Here is a 21,629-nt window from a genome sequence, read left to right on the forward strand (position 1 = left end):
TTTGCGTGCATCTTTGTACTTACTGAAACAATAATTTATCAAATCTAAATATTCTAAGTGAAAATTATTGCAAATGCTTATTCCTCTAAACTTGATCATATTTTCATATGCAGCATACACCCATATGCATATTATGTTGTTATAGAAACAACTTTATGCATGTGCAGTGCTGCGTTGTCAAGGACTAAAGTCATAGCTATAGCCTAAAGTTTACGCCTCTAATTACGTCGCTTTATGAAATGCAAAATACGCCCGACTAAGTTTCGGTGCAAGTCCTCGGACTAGACTATTAAAATTAGGCCTCTTTATGAAACGAGCCCCAGAGTTTGATGTAGGTTTATATCCCGTTTCAGTGAAACGGCGTTTATAAATAATTGTTCAGCATCTTTTTTGAGAACTGCAATACTCAACAACGTGATATGACTATAAAATCATCCTGTTAGAAAAGGGACTTGATTTTAAACATAAAAATTTCCAGAGGAGTGGGGGTGGGGGTGGGGGTGGGTGGATTTTTATTTATACAAGATCTAATTATATTAAACCACATTGTCCAGATATTTTGTACTTTGACTCAATTAAGCTGATTTTATTATGCCTTTTGTTGCTCAGGTGAGCGATGTGGCACATGGACCTCTTGTATTATTCTTTGAGCGTCCAGTTTTTGAGTTGACCATAGAAAGAAGGACATCAATTTTTCTCGGAACAAAGTCTGTTCCAGATTCCCGTTTCCATTACTTTTTGTTGATTTCTCTTACAATATCACACACCTATCAGCAAATAACCGTACAGTTGAACTCAACACAAGGCAAAACAAAAACAACACCTTTACAGATTCCCCTTTTCAAATGCTGTAACGAATTTAAGCTGAAATGAAACCCTAACGTCATTTTCAATTCTCAAGAAAATACTAGTTAAGAAAATACACATGTAATTCGTGTAAATAATTAAGTAGCCTTTATTTACTGGGTAAACAATCACACCCAGGGCACCCGCCCTCGTCCTTGTCCGTCAGTTTGTACCCAGAGTGACACGTGAGCACACAGTGAATTATTCGAGCACACCGATTGGGCGGGGTCTGTTTCACTGATGACGTCACCACGTGATCTACAAAGTATAGAAAACGCCGATATAATCAATCATTTTATTTTTATCAATAGTGCTTCTCTGATTTAGTAAACAAGAGATTGTATTCTAATAAATTTTGGAGCATTCGATAAAACGTGAAGTAAATAACATGTATACAGTAAAATATTCAAATCAAATGCAAATCAAAAGTATGTATATACTCAACAGATGAACTGCATGGCTAATGGGGACTAAATTATACATGCACCATCATGATTCTGTAATTCCATCCGCCTAGTATGTAGTTCAAATCTAACGGCGATGATTCAAACGATTCCCGCCATGCTTCCTACATAGACTTACTTTTATGAAATCCATTTTTCGCTGAGCATGCGGGACCGACACAGTTATTGGAATGTAACAACAGCGCATGACCAGCAGCCACCTGGGGACCGCCTATATTTTCCCCACCCGGTCCTTGCAATATGTTAAAGTGAACCGCGGAACCGGAAGGAACGCCTTGACTTCCCGAACCGATGACACCAGATGATGGAGGTGCGGCTATGTTTACACTGGGGACAATTCCGGGTACTGTCAAGGAAGGACTAGGTGCTTTTAGAGGGAGCGAACTAGACCCACCACCGGCAATCCCCATTGGGACGTTCCCAGCTGTAGCCCCCGTATCAACCATCACGTGACTTCCTGTCTGAATAGGATGGATTGTCTGAGGAGATGCAGTAACTTCTGTCAAAAAAGAATTGTAAGAGCATGGAAAAACACTTGTAAGTTAATAATGAAAAATTACGTACACGGCAAATGTTTTAGACGATATCGTCAGTGACATACATTTTTGTCATTATATAGTATGGACATTTTTGGGTTATAGTTCATGCTTGAAAAACATTTATGCATAAACATAATTCACAGAAAGGTTTTCCTAAAATGTTTGATATTTTCTCATTCATGTTTTAGCCTTTAATAAACTCGTCTAGATGCTATATGTTAAGAAATGTTGAAATATTTTAAGATATAAGAAACCGAAATGACTATTTGTATTCATCGTAATGAAAAAAGCACATATTTACAAAAATATCAGTTCATAATCTATAAATTCATATTTAACAAATCTAGGAATTAACCAAACAATATGACAGAGGATTTACTTATATGTCCCGTGATACAGTTACACGATGGGCAGGGATTCCCGGGCTCGTTTTTCAATGTAAATCCATCAGCACACATTTCTCCACATCGGAACGTCTCGGGACACATCCTATGTATATCCTGGTGACTGTGATGTTGAACTGTTTAAATTCAATACAAACATGTGACCGAACATTTATCGTCCTTCTCTATCTTGCAAAAACAAAAAACAAAATAGAAAATAGTCCCAAAGACGCATAGGTAAATTCGAAAATTAATTTTCTAAATTTGTGCAAAAAAGTCAGTTAGTAAAATATTTTCGAAGTCTACTTTGTTTAATTGATGATTCTAAAAGGAAATATCTGGACTTACAGAGTTATGCATACTAAAGCCTTATATAGTATAAGATATAACAGCAGAGCATGCGAGATATACATGTAAGGTATGGTTTTAGCATTACCTGGCATACCCGTGACCGACAATATATGCGGTACTTTGAATCCCGTTGGTTGCGATGTTCCTGAAATAAATGAATATGATCAAGAAAGTAGTATACTATTTGTTTTAAAGTTTCATTATGCAAATTAACAGGTACTTTATCAACAAGGGTGGATACCAATCGCCACGAGTTATTAAAATAGTACAGGGAACATGAAGAAAAAACCACAATGACTGATTAAAAAAAACCCCTCAACACACTTGTGCAGGTGCAGGCTGGACATCTGCCGGCCTCGGAACCCGTCAAGGAGAAGCCGCCGTGACAGCTGTTGACGCAGTGAGCTACGTTTGTACAGTACTTCATCAACATGGAGATAGTGTTGTATGAACCGACCTCTCCTGTTAAACAGACAGTGTAGGATGAAGAGGATTTTATGAAGATTATAATTAAACCAATGGCGGATAATGGACCTCCATCATGATATCGTACCGTGTGACCCACTGACATGGGTGATCTGGACCAGGGGTACTGGGTGATGAGGAGTTTTCATAGGGACAGCCTGAGAACCTGATTGGTGCGTTGATATCACGTGTCCTACTGTACCGGAAGTACCGATCGTTTGGTGGCATCCCACACCTGTACACCCATGCTGGGAAGTTGAGACTAAATTAGATTGAACCATGAACTGTTTAATTAATATATACACCAATATCAAGAAAATTTTTGCGCTAACATCTTTCAAGAAATAAAAAAAGACTTTTTGGGATCCCTACAATAGTAAAAACAATATAGCTACAGAGCTGTAGCTACAGGAGAAATTCAGGTAGATGATCCGTCAACTCTAACTTCCCATGGAGCTTCAGCTCTGCAATTAAAAACAATATTGATGATCATTTTTGAAACTCTTTCTGAATATGCCATCTTACCTTTAATCGGAATCAAGCACTGGCAGGTCGGACAGGAATTATCTCCGCTTCTGTAACCAAAATCACAGTGCTTGGAGCAGGAAAAATGGGCATTACAGCGAACTGATGATGTGATAAAAATGGCAGTGTGTGACGTCACTCCTATCTCTATAACGTAAGAAATGTGTAAATTGTGTGCTAAAAATATTAAAACAATATTTTTCAAAATCCCTTGCTTGTAGTACCTGAGGGACTGATACAGGAGCATGAAGGACAACCATGGTCGCCATGTTTGTAACCAAGAACACAACCCCGATGACAGAACAGAGCAGAGGTACATCTCAGAGGCTGCACGGCAACTACAAAACAAACATAAAACAATCAAGTATGTGAAGCAACTACAAAACACACATGATACAATATGGTATATGGAGCAATTACAAAACACACATGATACAATAAATTATGTGGAGCAACTACAAAACACACATGATACAATATGGTATGTGGAGCAACTACAAAACACACATAATACAATATGGTATGTGAAGCAACTACAAAAACACATAATACAACATGGTATGTGGAGCAACTACAAAAAACACAAAACATAATATGGTATGTAGAGGAACTACAAAACACACATAACACAATATGGTATGTGGAGCAACTACAAAACACACATAACACAAAATAGTATGTAGAGCAACAACAAAACACACATAACACAATAAAGTATGTGGAACAACTACAAAACACACTTGATACAATATAGTATGTAGAGCAACTACAAACACACCTTATAGAATAAAGCATGATGAGCAACCACGACGCAAACATAACACAATATGGTATGTGGAGCAACTACAAAACACACATAACACAAAATAGTATGTTGAACAACTACAAAACACACATAACACAATATAGTATGTAGAGCAACTACAAACACACCTTATAGAATAAGCATAATGAGCAACTACGACGCAAACACAATAAAGTATGTGGATCAACGTAATACAAAATACCGGTAGTATGTGGAGCAACTACAAACAAGCGTTATACAACATAGTATATAAATAAATTACAAAACATATGTGTTGTAGTGCAATCTGTTCAGAAACAAAGAAAACAAAGTATTACAATGCTTAAAAACATTACAGGTATCTTAGTTAAGAACAGGACCAAAGCAGATACTAACCTGCTTGACAGGTACACTGAGGACATTCACTTCCAGAGCCAGTTCGAAGAACGTATCCAGTTTTACAATTTAGCATACAATGTACAGCTCCTGGGCAATTCTTTAGGATATTGTATACGTTAGGCTTACTTGTTACAACTGCCGAGCTTTCGATCTTCCGCCGGGCTTAAGAAATAGACAGGTTGGAAAAGTAAACAAATATGCCTTCAAATATATGTTAAACATACTTGTATATCAATACAAATAAACTCATGATTTAAAATATTTACTGAGTATCAATCAAACTTTGACTCCTTACGTGGGAGACAATGGCAGCGGGGACAGCCGCCATTTTCTGAAGCCTTCAGGAAGTAACCATAGCGACAACTTGTCATACAACTGACGACGCCATCCTGACAAGATGTATGGTGGGCAGTCACTTTCGATGTTGTTGGCATTGGCATTGTGGGAGCTGAAATATTCGAGAGTGTGCCGATGACCCCGACATGAAGACAATATCAGTCCGTGTTTTGTTGATTCTGTTTTGAGCATGATAATGTTTTGAATAGCTTAGCACTAAAAAGAACTCTGGTCAATTTAAAATAACTATCATATTTTTGTTATCTGTCATTGTCCTTATCAGATCATGTATATGATCAATACCTGGTTGACACAAGCAGCTGGTGCACTCTCCCACCTTAGAGGAGGGAATAAGCTGGTAACCATAGCGACAATTTTGGACACAAAGTTCCATTATCTCCCGGCAAGAGGACATAGAAGCAGGTGTTGTGATAGGGGCGGGACCTACAGAAACACAGGCATGTTAATGCATTTAAACTGTTCTTGTTAAAGTCATCATTGTATCAAAATTTATCTTTCTTTGCACAACAATATTTTAATATAATAGTAAACTCATTTGTGCTTAAAATCGTTAAATTTTAAGCCTTTATAGTATGCTTAAACTTTGAAATTTATCTATAAATATAACTGAAAGAGACAACAATAAATTGTTTTTTGTTTTGTTTTTGCTGTTGTTTTTTTCTTGCAGAAGAGACACAGAGAGAACGCACTTGATTTGCACGAACAAACAGGACAACCGGAAGTATCCACGGAGCCGATTTTGTATCCGTCTTGACATCCCATCATGCATTTTAGCAGTTCATCACATGTTTTCTGGCTTGGTACTGCTGTTGTACTCGATTCTAAAAGAGGAAAATGCACTTAGCATCGAGGGGGGAAAGGGGTTAGGCCCCACTCGCTGAAGAAATTTTTCTTAAATTTACATATATATAGAAATGAATTATCATGGGTTTGCCCCCCCCCCCTCCGCCCAAACCTTTTTTGGAAGCAAGTAAGAAATGAAAGTGAAAAATAAGGAAATCAACAATGAAATTTAAGCTTAAGAAATGCTCCCCGCCCCTCCCCCCAAGAATTAGGATTTTTATAATTTCCTTCTTTTTCTTTCTTTCTTGTCAAGATTTTTCTTGCTAAGGCTACCCCCCCCCCCCCCCCCCCCACACACACATACACACAATTTTAAGAACGGTGCTACGTGCCTGAAAATGTGCGACTAGCACAATCGGTACTTAAACACAAAGAGGGGAAAATGCTCTGACAAGAGAATAATAAAACACTGAATAGAACTAAACTCAAAATATCTTTTATAGAATCGAATGGAAATAAATAAATAAATCACTCTTGTTTTATTCAGCGTCAAAATAAAAGATCTGATAATAAAAGATGTATCTATGCATGTAACCACTACTCCGGATTATCTTGTGAATTTCTTCGTCCTTCTCACTCTGACCCCACTGTTGATTTATGCTCCGTGAGAGTGGTGTGTTTTTGTTTTTGGCTTTGTGGGTTTTTTTGTTTCACTTTTTCTGATTTTTGATTTTCGAGAAAAACAATTGAAATATTTGTCTAATGCAATTACCTGATTTCACGCAAGCGCATGAGGGACAGCCATCGGAACCTTTGGGCCCTAGTTTCAGGTCGTGTTTACAGGTTTTGATACACAGGGAAGTAGAGGGACAGGTGTCTTTTGACGGCCTCGTCCCGCCCAATAATTTCATACCTTAAAGATCAGAAAAATGTAATGTCCAATTACCTGATAAAAGAGAACCACATTTTTCGCCCAAACAGCAAAGTTCTATAACTAGGAACAGGCACGACAGATATATATAAAAAAAACTTTGTGTAAACTGATACCATTTTTCGCTGAGCATTCTGGTCCAAAGCAGTCTTTTCCTGTATAAATATAAGGTTAAACCTACATAGAAATTGTGATAGTAACGACATTGTCACGTGTTTCTAAATCTCACCAGATCAAAGATTTTACCCGGCGTCCTGTCGCCACCTGCCGCCAGCCCGAACGGACTCATCGCCATCCCACCGGAAGCGCCGCCGCCAAACGGGCTCGGCATTCCAGCACCTATACCAACAGAAAGAAACAGTGAGCGCCGCGTGCTCATTATACAGACAGCTTATATTACGAGATTTATATAAAGAAAATAAATGGATCTGTTCCACAGATTGATACCTTATTACGCGAAAATGAATTTTCGGCGTTCAGAAATTCGTTAATCTTTTTAATATGACTTAAATTTTTCATAATGAGATTATTAAGAGTTAGGAAAGATAGCGGATTCTTCAATTTAATGGTTTCTGTCCGAGCAAGCGATCAGTCAAAGCGAAGCTCCATGTCAGAGAGCCGGGGAAGAGGAATTGGATTTTACCGAGATTTCGTAACGGTGACAAGATTGTCAGTCAAGTCTCAACTTATTTGTATAATCTTTTTAATGGTATTTAAAGGAGCAAAACGTTTACGCTCTGTGTAATGAAAGGTTTGTAATTCAAACGACAATAATAAAGTAGAATACAAATGTGTGTCTCAAGAGAGAGAGAGAGAGAGAGAGAGAGAGAGAGAGAGAGAGAGAGAGAGAGAGAGAGAGAGAGAGGATGGATATAAAAAAAAAATAACTAGATTAATGAGACATTCTGTCACTTCGAGGAAGTTTGTGTGCATGGCAATGACATCATTTTATCATTGCTTTCATAAACCACCCATACACACGTACACTTACCGCTTGCCGATGCCGATCCCATTCCGGTCCCGGGAAACATCGGATTGAATCCGGATCCTGGAACATAATAGATATGTACAATCTGCAGAGTGTTTTCATGGTGTAATTTGCACTTTTTTTTACGTTAAATATTCGGTTTACATCTGTTATAACCTGATTCGCTCCCTGCAGCGCCACCAAACGGTCCCTGTGCATTGGATCCGCCCGCGGTGTTCTGAGTTTTGTTTTTATTGTTCAGCGTCTCCTGTCCTTTTTGTCCTGTGTGACTTGTGTTATTTTTGTTCTTCTCGTCATCTGTAAATATTTTAGATAATATCATTGTTAACGAGAAAACATACAAAAAGATTTTTTTGGGAACACTAGTAAATTAAATAGATGTAATTATGGGATAATGTAATGACATTGACTATATCATTGATGTATGAACTACATGTATATTGTCTGTTTCACCTTTCTTGAGACATTTACAGGTCTGACAGCCGTCCCCGCCCTTCTTGCCCAGCTGGTACCCGTCCTTACACGACAACATACAGATCAGGGTGTGCAGACACTGACTGTCCTTCTTCACGTCCTCCTCTGGCTTCTTCTTCTGATGCTGCTCCGTGTAGCCCGGAGGTAACATTCCATTAGCTGCTCAAATGCATGTACATGTATTATATCAATTGTAGAAATTTGCAAAAGTCTTTTCAATACAGGCGATTCTTTTAAGTTAAATGAGGTAATATACTGGAGATTATGTTACACAAAAAATCCACTGCTGTCATACTCACCTGGTCCGCACGGGCACGTCTCGCAGCCATCTTTGTCCGTCTCGTGGCAGTATGTTGGACAGACTATGTTTTTCAGACACTGCTGTTGGTGACCCATGTGAAGCGTGCCGTCCTTCATGTACATTGAGGGTAGTCCGTTCCTCCCTCCCCCGCCATTCATAGACATAGCCCCCTGCAGGAATCCCCCTCCCCCGCTTCCCATGGCGTTGATGGAGCCCGAGTATGGAGTCTCAAACAGTGAGTTTCCATGATTGAAGGGATTCACAAATGGCGGCGGATCTTGTCCAGAGTCCTTGCCTGAGTCTAACAAAAACAAACAATTAAAACAAAATAATAAATCTTTATGTTATTAGACTGGAATTCTCCATATTAATAAAGGAATGTGTCTGTGTATTTTATAGAAAATGCATCCTTCATTAAATGTTGATGGTTTTCAAACACAAAGGCAAATCGATGTACCCACGAAGTACACAGGAATCCTTACGACTGTGATTAAAAGATTAGCGTTTAAGCATAGCCTACCGTTGGTTGTCTCAAAGGTATACATCATTTCAGAGCCCAACATCAATAAGAATTAATATGTATCCTTGTTGACAATCAGATCAGGAAAGGTAACAATCTAATCAACATCGCACGAAAAACTCTGACGCCGATCGAAAATTCAATTTTTGATCAATACGGAATTTTGAAAAAATATTTGATATACAGTTTTTGATTTATACATGAATTTCTTTTGATTTTCAACCAATATATGTTTATCCTACCTGTGGCAAGCGAGAATTCGTTAAAAAATCCAACACAAATGTAATATATGTAAAAACACCAAAACATACTGAGATTTGTTCAAATTCGCTCATACACAAGGAGTTCAAGTGGAATAAATATTTAAAAAGATGACATCACACAATAAACAAAACTATGATAGAATTCTACTGGAAGTGATGCTAATCAAAAAAGGATAAAAGACAAAGATAACCGGTGATAACTGAGTTGGGCCGAATGACATGCACCTGTTTAAGATAGGCAGATATTGCGTCATTATTCAGCTCTTTCTCTCTCTCTCTCTCTCTCTCTCTCTCTCTCTCTCTCTCTCTCTCTCTCTCTCTCTCTCTCTCTCTCTCTTCAATCATCAAAATAAAGTGGGTAAAAGTACGTAAACCATCACTATTGTTGACCAGTCCATTGCGAAGAAGGAACAACCAATGCTTCCATATTTTGGATGAAGTAAAGCGTCAGTTTGGCTTCAATTTAAATAGCATGATTTCTTTGGAGTTTCGTGCAGATATGAAGGGAGCAAGCATTGTAACTCTCTCTCTCTCTCTCACACACACACACACAGACGCACATTGCACTAGACATTGTAATACAACAAATCTTAGGTCTAATCCTTTTTCAGTTGTTGTCTATTTTACTTGATGTGTATCGTAAAGACTCGTGCTGATACACTTAAGGAAGCAGAGGGAGGTATTTATGTTTATCAGGCTGATCGTACAGGATCCCTCGCTCGATATGGACAGTTCCAGTTTTGCTCATTAAGACCCCAGTATCTTTAATTGTCTTAATTAGAAGACGTTTCACTTCTGCTTGGTTTCCGGCCTCCCTTCACGACCCGGATGTGCTCTCACTAATTGCCAACATACTGAGATTGAAGGCTTCTTTTTGACATTCTGAAATTCATATCTTGCTTGTCACGAAAGTTAAAAGGAATCTGACAATTTTACGTCTGAAAATGGACACTATTCATGCGATGTTGCGGCCATCTTACACGATCATTACTGCACTTTAACGAAGGAGAATCACAATTACTGTACCGTTTGCTACAGACCATGCAAGAAGATTACTGGCAAGATATATAACTTATGTTTTATGATCATAGTCCTGAACAAACGTACAATTACTGTAACTGGATCTCGGATATCCAAGACGTGCTCCGTCTCTCACGCCAAGCGGTCACGTGACTTATAACATAAAACATCCGATTTTGAATGAATGACTTATACGGACTGCTCTGATCCCTAACAACGACGCCTGGCGGAAGGTAGGATCATTGTTTTATCATAATTTGAACCTTGATAACAATTGAAATCAATTTATTTAACAGTTCAAATCATGATAACATTAATTTAACACAATCATTGATGATCGAGTGATTCAAAGATATGTAAATTGCTGATTATTGTAGTTGTCAAATGTACTTGATATTAGCATATCAATGGAACCATCAATAATGGTAGATATATACGTTATTAATGTTATTAATGTCTTACACAGGTATATGGAAACCAGAGGTTAATGTTAGCAAAACTGATAGAGAATGTTTTGACATTAGAATTTTGACATTTAAATTGGATGTATCAACATAAATGTGGCACTATCAATTCCAAACACAATCTAAAATTCTATTGTCAAAAATCAAACTGAAACTCAGGCAAAAAAAAATGTTTTATCTTTATTGTGGGAAAATTAAATATGACTTATTTGAATGATGACATCCTTATTTGATACATAGGGATTCGCAAAGCCTCACAACTTGAGACATTAATTTTGCTACAGAATCCTCGAAAATTCGCCGAGTACTAATAGTCCAATGTTGTTTTTTTATCTAAAAGATAAGCAATGAATGTACAAAGAAATCTTTGATTTCTGGGATATCGTTAAACACACCATATGGAGAAATGGTGTACATTTTACTAATTTGCATAGCGGCCATATTGTTATCACAATGGCGATTTTCAGTACAATAGAATATATAGAAAGGAATGAGAAAAATCGCAAATTTTAATTAATAAGTATTTCGGAAATATTTTCTCCTCATTTGGTTCTCTCATTTACTACATCCGGGATCGGAATGTGCTTGTTTTGTTTACATTAGATATTGAGAGAGCGGTTCCTTTTGAATCTGAAAAATCGAAGCGGGGCGTTGTAGGAATAAAGTGTGTTTTAGTGATGAAAGACGTCATGAAGGGATTTTGGAATTATTTTTAAAATACTTGCCATACATAGGTAAAGTAGTTCCTCATATATTTACAAAGTTTACATTGCAAACTAGTTGTGTCAGAAATCTTGACTCAAATTTTAAAAGTCTTGTCGGTTCCTTTTTACTTTCAATTTAGCATTTTTCAAGACTTTCTCAGTACGCTGTCGGACTTGCAACTATAGGGCATTTAGGCTTTATATTGAATCATTTGGCATATTGCATATTTTTATTTAAGAATTTTCGTTATGAATTGAATGAGATTTTTCAGGTTATTATTCTATTCTGTTTCAAGCTGATATTTTTAGCTGTTTATTTATTAATTTACTCATTTTAGCCGGTATAGTCCTATTTTTAGATTATCTATAATGGTTTGATAGAGAGGAATTCAAAGTGAATTTGAAGCGTGAATCACTGATTGTGGTGACAAAAACATACACAGATAATCTATGCATTGCCCCAAAACATGTTCTCATTCTAAAAAAAATAAAGTTTTAAAATTTCATACATAAAAGGTATGTAATTTTCATTCCTAGGGGAGACAATTTGAAGACATGAATATTAATGAGAACAGTGTCACGTGGCATTTAGCTCATGAATAAAGTGTACGTGATTTCTCCATATGCATTATTCTATACTACAAACACGTTATTAAAATTGTCAATGCGACATGAAAAAGAGCAGATCTAATATCTTTGTTTTTCACTATGATTATTTCTTTTTTTTTTCGTGTTTGGGAGATATATTATTGCCAAAAAATAACTTGACTTCCGATAAAATGATAAAAAAAAAACAACTGGAAAAGTACATGTATAAATAAAGTTTTTGATAAGGACCAGTCATATGAATCTGACCTATTAATCTATTGTAAGTATGATTTCTTTCAAATAAAATATCCAAATTCGAGATCTAGACAATAATGGATTTTAATTTACAATGAAAAAAGTAAGTTACATGATTTTGAAAAAAAAATGAATAAGAATAACTTATAAAAACAGTACGAACTCTCCGCCCAGCATCGCAACCATCAATATTTGTATTTAATCCCAATGTATAATTCTGCCCTATACTTATTTTTAATAAAAAATCAAAAGTTTTTCATGTAATGATTTTTAACTTTATAGATTGAAAATTAGAAATGAGTAAAGGAGAATACCAACCCCAAACATCCCACTAAAGCATGGGCATCATTCTTGGAGGTAAACAAAGAGATTTGTTACTGAATTGTTATCGTGTTCATTAGTCAAATACATTAGATGTAAGTTTCTTGGGCAGATGGGAACACACCTATGAATTCTCCAATCTCCTAGTCTTATAGCAGGGATTTTGCAAGGCGAATATCTATTCAATAATAAATGTTATTTACATGGATTCGATGGCCATACGAAGAATCTCTCTCTCTCTCTCTCTCTCTCTCTCTCTCTCTCTCTCTCTCTGTGAGATAGACGAGAGTTCGGATTAAAGTGGGTATTAAATCTTCGCTTCCAAAAAAAGTAATTAGAATCTAATTGAACGGATCAGTTTAAGGGTGACGTCTTGTCGCTCAAGCAGACGACAACGGAGGGGAGACGAGCACGTGCAAATTTGTCAAAGCAACCAAGCTTGCAAACAATTTAATGGGAAGATCCGTAAATGGCAACCGGCCGGAAAATTTGTTTTCTCATCGGCCGATTTTTTTAACAAGCCTGTGTACTAATCTTCTTTATATAGTCAATGTTCGGGAAATCATCAGTTCGCGCTAACGATGATTGACGAGTGTGATCCTTCAGAATTAAGTAAGTCTGAAATATTAATCTAATTATCTCCTGTTTAGGTTTTTATTCAACAGCAATTATTTCATTTATGGCACATGTCTTACATGTAATTGAACCTCCTTCAAACAATTATATATAAATAAAATCCATAACTTACGAAAAAAAACCTAAACCAAAAACAAACGGTAAAGTTATTTGTATTTATGTGAAATTCAAAGTTTTTAGAGTTGCGGAATGAAGGCAAAGCCATTTTATTGTATTCAGCATAATGTTAGCATAATAAGACAATTGTATACAGCGATAAGTCTTTTACCGGCTATTCGATTCCCATTTTTTAAATACAGTATTTTACCACATATAAAAATATATACGTAAAACTGTATATCTGGAAGGACAATTTGATTTTTAAAAATCATTTTTTTTATAAGAAATAATTCTGAATATTTACATTCTACTGTGTTTTTCCATTGAATTCTGTGATGTTTAAATGCCTCTAAATGCAACACCTATTCACTGCGTATGAATTTACGAGTAATTTACATACAGTGATTTCTATGTTATCGGTTAAAAATGCATTTCATTAATGTTGTCAAAACACCATGTTTTATAATTATTTAACAAAAAAGTTGACTTTATTGTTAAAAGCAACTTTTCAAGAGTTATTTATCATGGATTATATTTTCATGCTCGTCGATCTCATCTCAACAGTCTATGTGAAAACCAGTTTAAACCGGTTTTAAAACAGCTGTTCTTGCTGTTACTAATTCACTCCCTCCATGATCTGCACTTTATATCGATTTATTTAAGTAAACAATTGATTTCTTCGGTAAGGGAATGTAGATATAAGCATTTAGCGCGTTATGATAATTTGTCTGCTCATCTGACGGCAGTTATTGACATGACGACGTCAAAAATAAATCATTCAATGCTATAATAATGCAGAAGTTTTCTTCTATTCTTTTGGAATAAAACAAGAAAAATAGGATTCGAGCGGACTCTACTACTACTAGTAATCTATTTTTCAAAGTCATGTTGGCAATGCAGAAAAACATGGTGCTTTGAAGTTTCAAATATCCACCTTACGTCAAATTTAAGGCTTTGCAATAATTATTGCTTCGTTAAACCTGTAATACCACAAACTTATTGCTATGTTAGAATTCCATTGCAAGGAGAATCGTGCCTCACGTAAAGGGCACTGCGTGAAGTAAAAAATGAAATTACATAAACACCACGTATAACACAACATGCGGGGTGTATGCTATGTTGTACACGGGGTGTAGGCTTCCGAAGCGAGAAAATGGTGTCGAAGGTACGACATTTGTCCAATTAATTAACTAAAGGACTTATTTTGCCAAAAAGAGTATGCTTACGGAAGAAAGCATGAATTACGGAATACAAAGACACGTTTTACTCCACTGTACATGTTCTAGTTTTCTCAAACACCTCAACACAATTCCGACAGTCAGGGTGAGTTTGACCCTGACGTACGTTAATGATCAAATATCTGGACAAAGGTTCCGTTTATCATCACTGTTTTGTTACTAACAATTACATACCATCAGTGTTTGATTATTCATAAATTTTCTGTGAATAAAATCAATCGAATACAGAAATATTTGCAGAAAAGTGATGTTGTACACGGGGTGTATACAACGTGTTGTACAAGGGGTGTATACAATCGGTTTTTCTTGCAGAGACTAGTGCATAATATCAATGGAAAATGTTTAATGCTTATCTATTTTGATAATGTAGCTCTTTATATTGTCTTGGATCATTCTAGATTATCATGTATAGAGCTTGGTTAGCACAACACACGGTAGGTACATACTTTCTACAGTATATAAATAGTGCCTGTTTGGGAGTGTAACCTCCGAGACAACCATTGTCAGCCGACGCGAAGCGGAGGTTGACCATGGTTTTCGAGGGGTGTCAATTTCCACAGTTACCCTCCCAAACAGGCACTATTTATTTTATTATATTGAATGTCTTTATTTTAAAGAAAATTTTGCTGCTTTTATATAGAAATCCAATCGCAACTTCTCGCGATTGGCCTTTCCGGCAAGCAAGGAAAAACACCTCGAATGTATTAACATCACCGGATGTTAGAATTTTATACAAAATGGAGTGACTTCCCATTAAAACAAGTATCGGCTAGACAGCCTTGTATGTCGCTTCTGTGTTTTTATATTCATATTTTAGGGTATATCGTTGACTTTAATGAAGTATAACACACATCTCAACAGATCGTAAAATGTGTTGTATTTATATCAAGTTTTATAAAAAGGGGGTTGTCATGGACTCCTAGGTAATACATTCGAGGTGTTTTTCCGAGCTTTCCGGGAAGGCCTGAAAAGCTGCGATTGATAGAAAAGAAGTAAATTCTACGGCGAACTGTACGCGCATAATTTACGCGCATGTAACAATTCGTTGTGTTACCCGTTGCCAAGTGTGTTGCTAACGCTGAGGGTAATAGAACGGATTACCAACTGCGTCTAAACCAACAAGATTTCAGTATTTAACATGAACGTATAATAATGTATATTGATAAATCTTTTGATCAAAAGTTTTAAATTAGTTTGGATGTGTCCGAATACCTCATTTCTGAAGTATTTGTTGTACAAAAAACGAACAGTTTCCATAAAAAGCACAAAAGATAGATTGTCTAATGGGAAAGATCAATCAACAACACATTTTATGAACTTTATAAAATCAGTTCAATATTCACTTTCTTGCATTTTTGCGAAGAAACATCGGAACAAATCAGAGTCACTTTCTGAAATGTGTTTGGACTGATTGTGAGGAAAATTAGAAGGTGACTGAAAGTTTGTTGGAGAATTTTGGTCATTATTTGTGTATGAACTAACCTTCTTTCTTTTGGGAGTTCGAACTTTTGAAGGAGTGCACTGATGCTTTTTACTAGAAGGGGGTGTATTGCAGTGCAAGTTCCGTGAATCAGTAAGTAATTCATAATTATTTGTTTTTATATATAGTTGCTTTGAAAGATATGCGCTTTGGTTTATTAAGCCAGAGTCTTCTCTTTTTCTGAGACAATTTGTAATCACGTTATCTGAAACATAAATATTAGAAAGTAAAATACAAGGTGTAAAATAGAACGTTTTAATCTTTATTCATACCCATATATTGCTTGTTTATAAATAGTGATATATAATATCGTCTCCTTCTATTTTTAATTGATCAATCATATCAATGATGGAAGTGATAGACATGATTAATATGATAAAAGCAACATATGTAATCTGTTTAAGAATATGAACTGCTTTTTAGGATATGTCAAGACTCTAGAATGTCGTTAACTCGTTATAAAAACCGATTGTATACACCCCTTGTACAACACATTGTATACACCCCGTGTACAACATCACTTTTTCGCAAATATTTCTGTATTCGATTGGTTTTATTCACAGAAAATTTATGAATAATCAAACACTGATGGTATGTAATTGTTAGTAACAAAACAGTGATGATAAACGGAACCTTTGTCCAGATATTTGATCATTAACGTACGTCAGGGTCAAACTCACCCTGACTGTCGGAATTGTGTTGAGGTGTTTGAGAAAACTAGAACATGTACAGTGGAGTAAAACGTGTCTTTGTATTCCGTAATTCATGCTTTCTTCCGTAATCATACTCTTTTTGGCAAAATAAGTCCTTTAGTTAATTAATTGGACAAATATCGTACCTTCGACACCGTTTTCTTGCTTCGGAAGCCTACACCCCGTGTACAACATAGCATACACCCCGCATGTTGTGTTATACGTGGTGATAAAATTCTTAAAAAAGAATTGCACGTGAATTAGATTCGTGTTGTTTCACGTGTACACAATTGTCAGGAACAATAGAAATTTGTTCAACTTCATTCCAAAAGTGTTGTTTTCTGTGTGAGTAATGGATTTTATATACATGTTTATTTAAGTAAGTCGCGAGCTGATCAGTTGTCTTGTAATAATAGCAATGTCCACAGCGAGATTTCGTGATCGTTCCAGCAAAAAAGAAGTTATCATTTTGATTGACAAATTTTAATGTGGGAAATGATATACATTTATGATAAGAGACGCGTATTACGTACCAAGTATTAATTTTTGTTGTCTGTTTTTAAGACTTAATAAATAATTCAGAGATGAAAGATTTAATTCCGTGATACAAATCAAGTTCAATATGAAACATGAATAGTAAAGAAGTGGACTTATCTGATCAAATCAATGGCCACATGGGTTATTTACCTAAACATGTAAAACTGGTTTAAAACAAAATATACTTCTGAAGTTCTTGGTAAATCTCATGCAAACTTGCAGAGAGGTTAGTTATTTAAAAAAAATCCAATTAATGTATATCTATTGAAACCCCTTCTATTCGAAGAGGTAAATTAATTCAAGTTTAAATACCGTAATTACAAAGTATTCAATGCTTGTCAATTGGTAAAACGGAAAACTTTACATTGTAGTCACGTGAATAAATGTATCCTTATATGCATTTACAGAGACAGGGAGGGACAATTAGTGCAGTTCTTTGCTCATTCGGCGACTTATCTCTCTTTTTTCTGGAATCCTTAATGCATAATCAAATTACGTGATGCAACTCCCTGAGACAATATGTCTGATACAGCCCTTGATCATGAGTCGAGTAAGACCCAGGCGAGCCAGTCCCCTCGTGACAATCAGAACACGTGATCACCAGTGGTCTCCAGAGACGTGGTTGTCCCCACACATCAGTGATCATATGGCGTTTAGTGATACAAAATAACGTTCATATCGTCAAATCAAATGAGATTGCTTGGGTACGACGTAGTTATGTTTCATATTGTCAAACACTTGTTGGACGTGCATATATCTAACTAAATAGTTATATATCAAGTGAGACGGCACCAAACAATTGAACACTGAAAGTAGAAATAACGCTTTAATTAGATGCAATACGACGACATATTTTGGTGTGCTTTTGTTTGACATTTTTGTAGAAACCCAAAATAACGTTCTTGTAATGTCATAATAGCCACACTCTTAAGACGATGCTCCATTATCCTGTAGTGTCCAGTCAATGTCGCTATTTTTTCTACATCATTTCTTTGTGGAGCATCATTCAGGAGTTTTCTATTACACGGCCGGAAATGAGAGTCGTTTAATGCCGGAACCCTCCAGCACCGAGGGCTTCAGAAGCCATTTATTGGGATTGTACTGAGATCTATGTCCTACAACTATGGCGGCGCTCTGTAAGGCTGGCACACGCCGGAGTCTGAAGCCGTGTTCTGAAGTCTCCTCATTAATCTCAAAGATCTGTTATACACAAACAATTCAAGCCAGCTTCATTAGTCTTTAGTGTAAAAATAACCGCAAAATGACAGGATCGTCACCATAGGCATACGCCAAAATCTTGTAAGTAGAATCAGGGACGTATATACTCAGGCACGTAGCCTGCCCCCCCCCCCCCCCCCCCCCAACACACACACACACTTTTTCTCGCAGCAACAATTTTTTTAAAATTTACATATTAAAAAATGAATTATAATGGAGTTGGCCCCCCCACTTTTTTGGAAGTAAGTCAAAAATTGATATGAAAATAAGGAAATGAGGAGTCAAATTGAAGTTACCTCTACACCCCCCCCCCCACCACCATGTATTAGGATTTTGAAGATTTTTGGAAACTTTGAATTTCCCCCCCTTTTTTTTTGCTTGTCAAGATTTTTTGGATGGGTCTCGCCCCCAACTTTCAAAAACGATGCTACGTGCCTGTATACTTACGTATATACGTCCCTGGTAGAATACAGTTAAGGTTTTTCATAGTCTTATTCATATGTATAACATCGATTCCAAATCTGTGTTTAAACAATCCAAAGTACTTCTTACTACTAGGTATATGTGAATGAATTTATTCAGTTTCTTCTTTCCAAGCTCTGAATTAATATTTGAGGACTGATTACTTCTCTACACAAAACTCTGATCGCCATGCAAGGCTTTCTTCTTTTCGGGTATTCCTGTCGTGGTTGACTCTGGGGTTAGTAACTCAGAATACTAAAATTGGGGTGATAATTCAGAGATTTCCTTCTGCCTATTCATTGCCATTGTTCTTAAGGGAATAAGTTACAATTACAGTGCCATATTTTTAGTCTCATGTCATCAACTCTCGTTTGACTAGAAGAGTGTCACTTGTCGTCTGAAAAAAAAAGCCACAGAAATAAGACAAGGTCTTTAACGATGTTGGAATTAGCTTGATGTCTATCATCTCAACTGCAGTTGATATTGAGGAAAATGACTTAAGAACAAGGCAATAAAACAGGCACAATAACAAGCAAAATCAATTTGATCCGATAAGTGGATTTTCGACCGGACAGGTCCGCTGCCTATTTTGTTGAACATGAAACAGACGTGAAATAATTGCAGTGGACATCAGTGAACAAAATCGTGTAAAATGATTATAGATTAATGCCCAGGGAAGTCCGGCTCGTTCCGTCCTCTCTGTGTCTTATGGCGATATAAGACGAGGATAGAGAGGGGAGTAAAAAGTGCGTCTCAGAATTCTTTAATATAATAGATATTCTAATTTTCATGTATTTTCGTCCATTGTTATATCGTTACTCATGTTTCCTCGGGATGAAAATACAATAATTCAATTTGGAAAAAAGATGCCTTTACCTCTCGTATGCAATCAGCGTTTTGGGCGTCGAAGAGAGACAAACTCTGATTTCTTTCTGATACCACGGTGAGCGGTGACTTCCGCTGGGACGTTCGGATCCCATCGGGCGGTAAGCAAGGACTCGGTAAACCAATAAACTCAGCCTCATTTGATTTGAATGTTTGATGGTACGCAATGCAATAGTAAACAAGAATAGAAATGTACACGCTATAGAAATTGATTCAGAGGCGCTTGTGGCTGATTTACAGTGATGTTACTGGGCCTTTAAGTGAAACCGTTCCGTAGTTCTACCACTGTATGGGGATGTATCAGCGAAAACTAGCTTTTTGTGTTAAGCCGCTAATAATTCATAGCTAATAAATCATTAGCTGGTAGACCATCATAATTAACGGGTTGCTTTTCAAAGTTTAAAAATGACTCTGAATTGCTTGAAATTGATACAATTACTCTGTTGGGAATGTTTCATCTTGATTATTTTCAATTATTTTATCATTTATAGGATGCAGACAGGAAAGTGGTCACATGTGCGTTTGAAGGAATCAATTACTGACGAGAGTATTTATAAAGTTGCAGGTGACACGGATTGAGAGCTGCGAGGCCTTTGGACAGTCACGGCTAGCAAGTGGATAGGGAGTCAATAGTTTATCGCCTTCTACATCAGCAGAGTGTGTCAATATGGAAATTAAAACATAAATAATACATGTTAACTGTGTTCCCAGTATCTTGTACTTAGAACAGACAAGTCCTGAGGTTTTCTTTTAATTCGTGAACAAATGATCGGAGCTAATTACAATGGATCAAGATACGAACCAACACGTGCTCGTCCATTCAATGGAATCGGAATTTGCTGACGAGAGTCTGTGTGAGAATTATTCCCAGTCCGACGTAGAAGACACTTTAACAGATCAAGGTCATCTTGATAGTGGGTCAAGGTCATCTCTTTCTGATATTTTCGATAACAACGATTTTAGAGCTAAGTCAGGCACCGACGACTCTGAGGCAACAATCCGTGATGCGTCCCCCGTCAGTCGCGCCCCGGGGGAGGGGGACAGAACCGACACACCTTCTGAATCCATCGCCACGGAGTCGGCGCTCTACGAAACGCCATTTACTTCCGCCAGTGGTTTTGACGTTTATCTAACGGCATTTGAAGAGAGCAGCCATTCCTTAGACAAGGTTCTGAAACTAGATAGTCTCATAGAAATTCCGGCAACGACATCAAGTTCTATAAGACCCATCAAAGAGGTCATGGCAAAACGAGACTCCGAATTGCCTATCCAGAAACCGCAGTCCAAAGGCGGGAAAGGGGGCGAGAGACTTGGTTCCACCGGTAAATGCACTCCTAAGAAAACAATGCCTTCTCCGAAAAACGAACCTGATACTCAAAATGAGGAACCGATGACAAAATCTCCACTTGAAAACCCCAAAACCCCGAATGGATCCGTGAAATCGGACCGGTCAGGGAATTTAAAGGCCATTTCCAAGAGCATCAAAGGAGGAACCAAAGCCTTGCTCATACAAAAGGTGAGTAAAAAAGTCTGTATGTGGAATTGGTGCATGTTGTCTGTTTACTCTTTAGGCGGTGACAATAGGTATAAATGTACAACATAGAATTATTAATGTCGTGTAAAATGATGACAAGTCAAGATATTCAGTAAGGGCTTT

At 36.8% G+C, this 21,629-nt stretch overlaps 2 protein-coding genes across 2 annotated transcripts in view; one reads left to right on the forward strand and one right to left on the reverse strand.

Moving 5' to 3' along the window:
- Positions 1–939: 939 nt before the first annotated feature.
- Positions 940–9,488, reverse strand: LOC128171316 (uncharacterized). Its single transcript, XM_052837085.1, has 20 exons — positions 9,353–9,488; positions 8,589–8,891; positions 8,269–8,448; positions 7,972–8,112; positions 7,819–7,875; positions 7,074–7,166; positions 6,944–6,982; positions 6,669–6,809; positions 5,803–5,934; positions 5,396–5,536; positions 5,052–5,204; positions 4,754–4,918; positions 3,798–3,911; positions 3,574–3,720; positions 3,137–3,310; positions 2,908–3,045; positions 2,669–2,728; positions 2,229–2,369; positions 1,429–1,809; positions 940–1,104 (listed from the first exon to the last, which is right to left on the reverse strand). Exons 1-20 carry the CDS (start codon positions 9,417–9,419, stop codon positions 956–958), a joined length of 2,916 nt encoding a protein of 971 aa, XP_052693045.1. The 5' UTR covers positions 9,420–9,488; the 3' UTR covers positions 940–955.
- A 996-nt stretch (positions 9,489–10,484) lies between these two features.
- The window catches only part of LOC128171315 (potassium voltage-gated channel subfamily H member 7-like), a 55,742-nt gene continuing 44,597 nt past the window's right edge, over positions 10,485–21,629 (forward strand). The window contains exons 1-3 of the mRNA XM_052837080.1: positions 10,485–10,626; positions 12,687–12,761; positions 20,464–21,488. Coding sequence (XP_052693040.1) covers positions 20,757–21,488 — 732 coding nt within the window. The 5' untranslated portion in view covers positions 10,485–10,626; positions 12,687–12,761; positions 20,464–20,756. The remainder of the gene's footprint in view (positions 10,627–12,686; positions 12,762–20,463; positions 21,489–21,629) is intronic.

This window comes from Crassostrea angulata, chromosome 2 (genome assembly GCF_025612915.1).
Source record: "Crassostrea angulata isolate pt1a10 chromosome 2, ASM2561291v2, whole genome shotgun sequence".
NCBI lineage: Eukaryota > Metazoa > Mollusca > Bivalvia > Ostreida > Ostreidae > Magallana > Magallana angulata.

Bases quoted from the DNA above. Each gene is read 5' to 3' on its own strand.
- LOC128171316 (XM_052837085.1), bottom strand. From the start codon at position 9,419: ATGTTTTGGTGTTTTTACATATATTACATTTGTGTTGGATTTTTTAAC. The intron at 4,919-5,051 runs GTAAGGAGTCAA...CTATTTCTTAAG, and splicing joins CCGCTGCCATTGTCTCCCAC to CCCGGCGGAAGATCGAAAGC. The intron at 2,370-2,668 runs GTAATGCTAAAA...GAATTTAAACAG, and splicing joins GTCGGTCACGGGTATGCCAG to TTCAACATCACAGTCACCAG.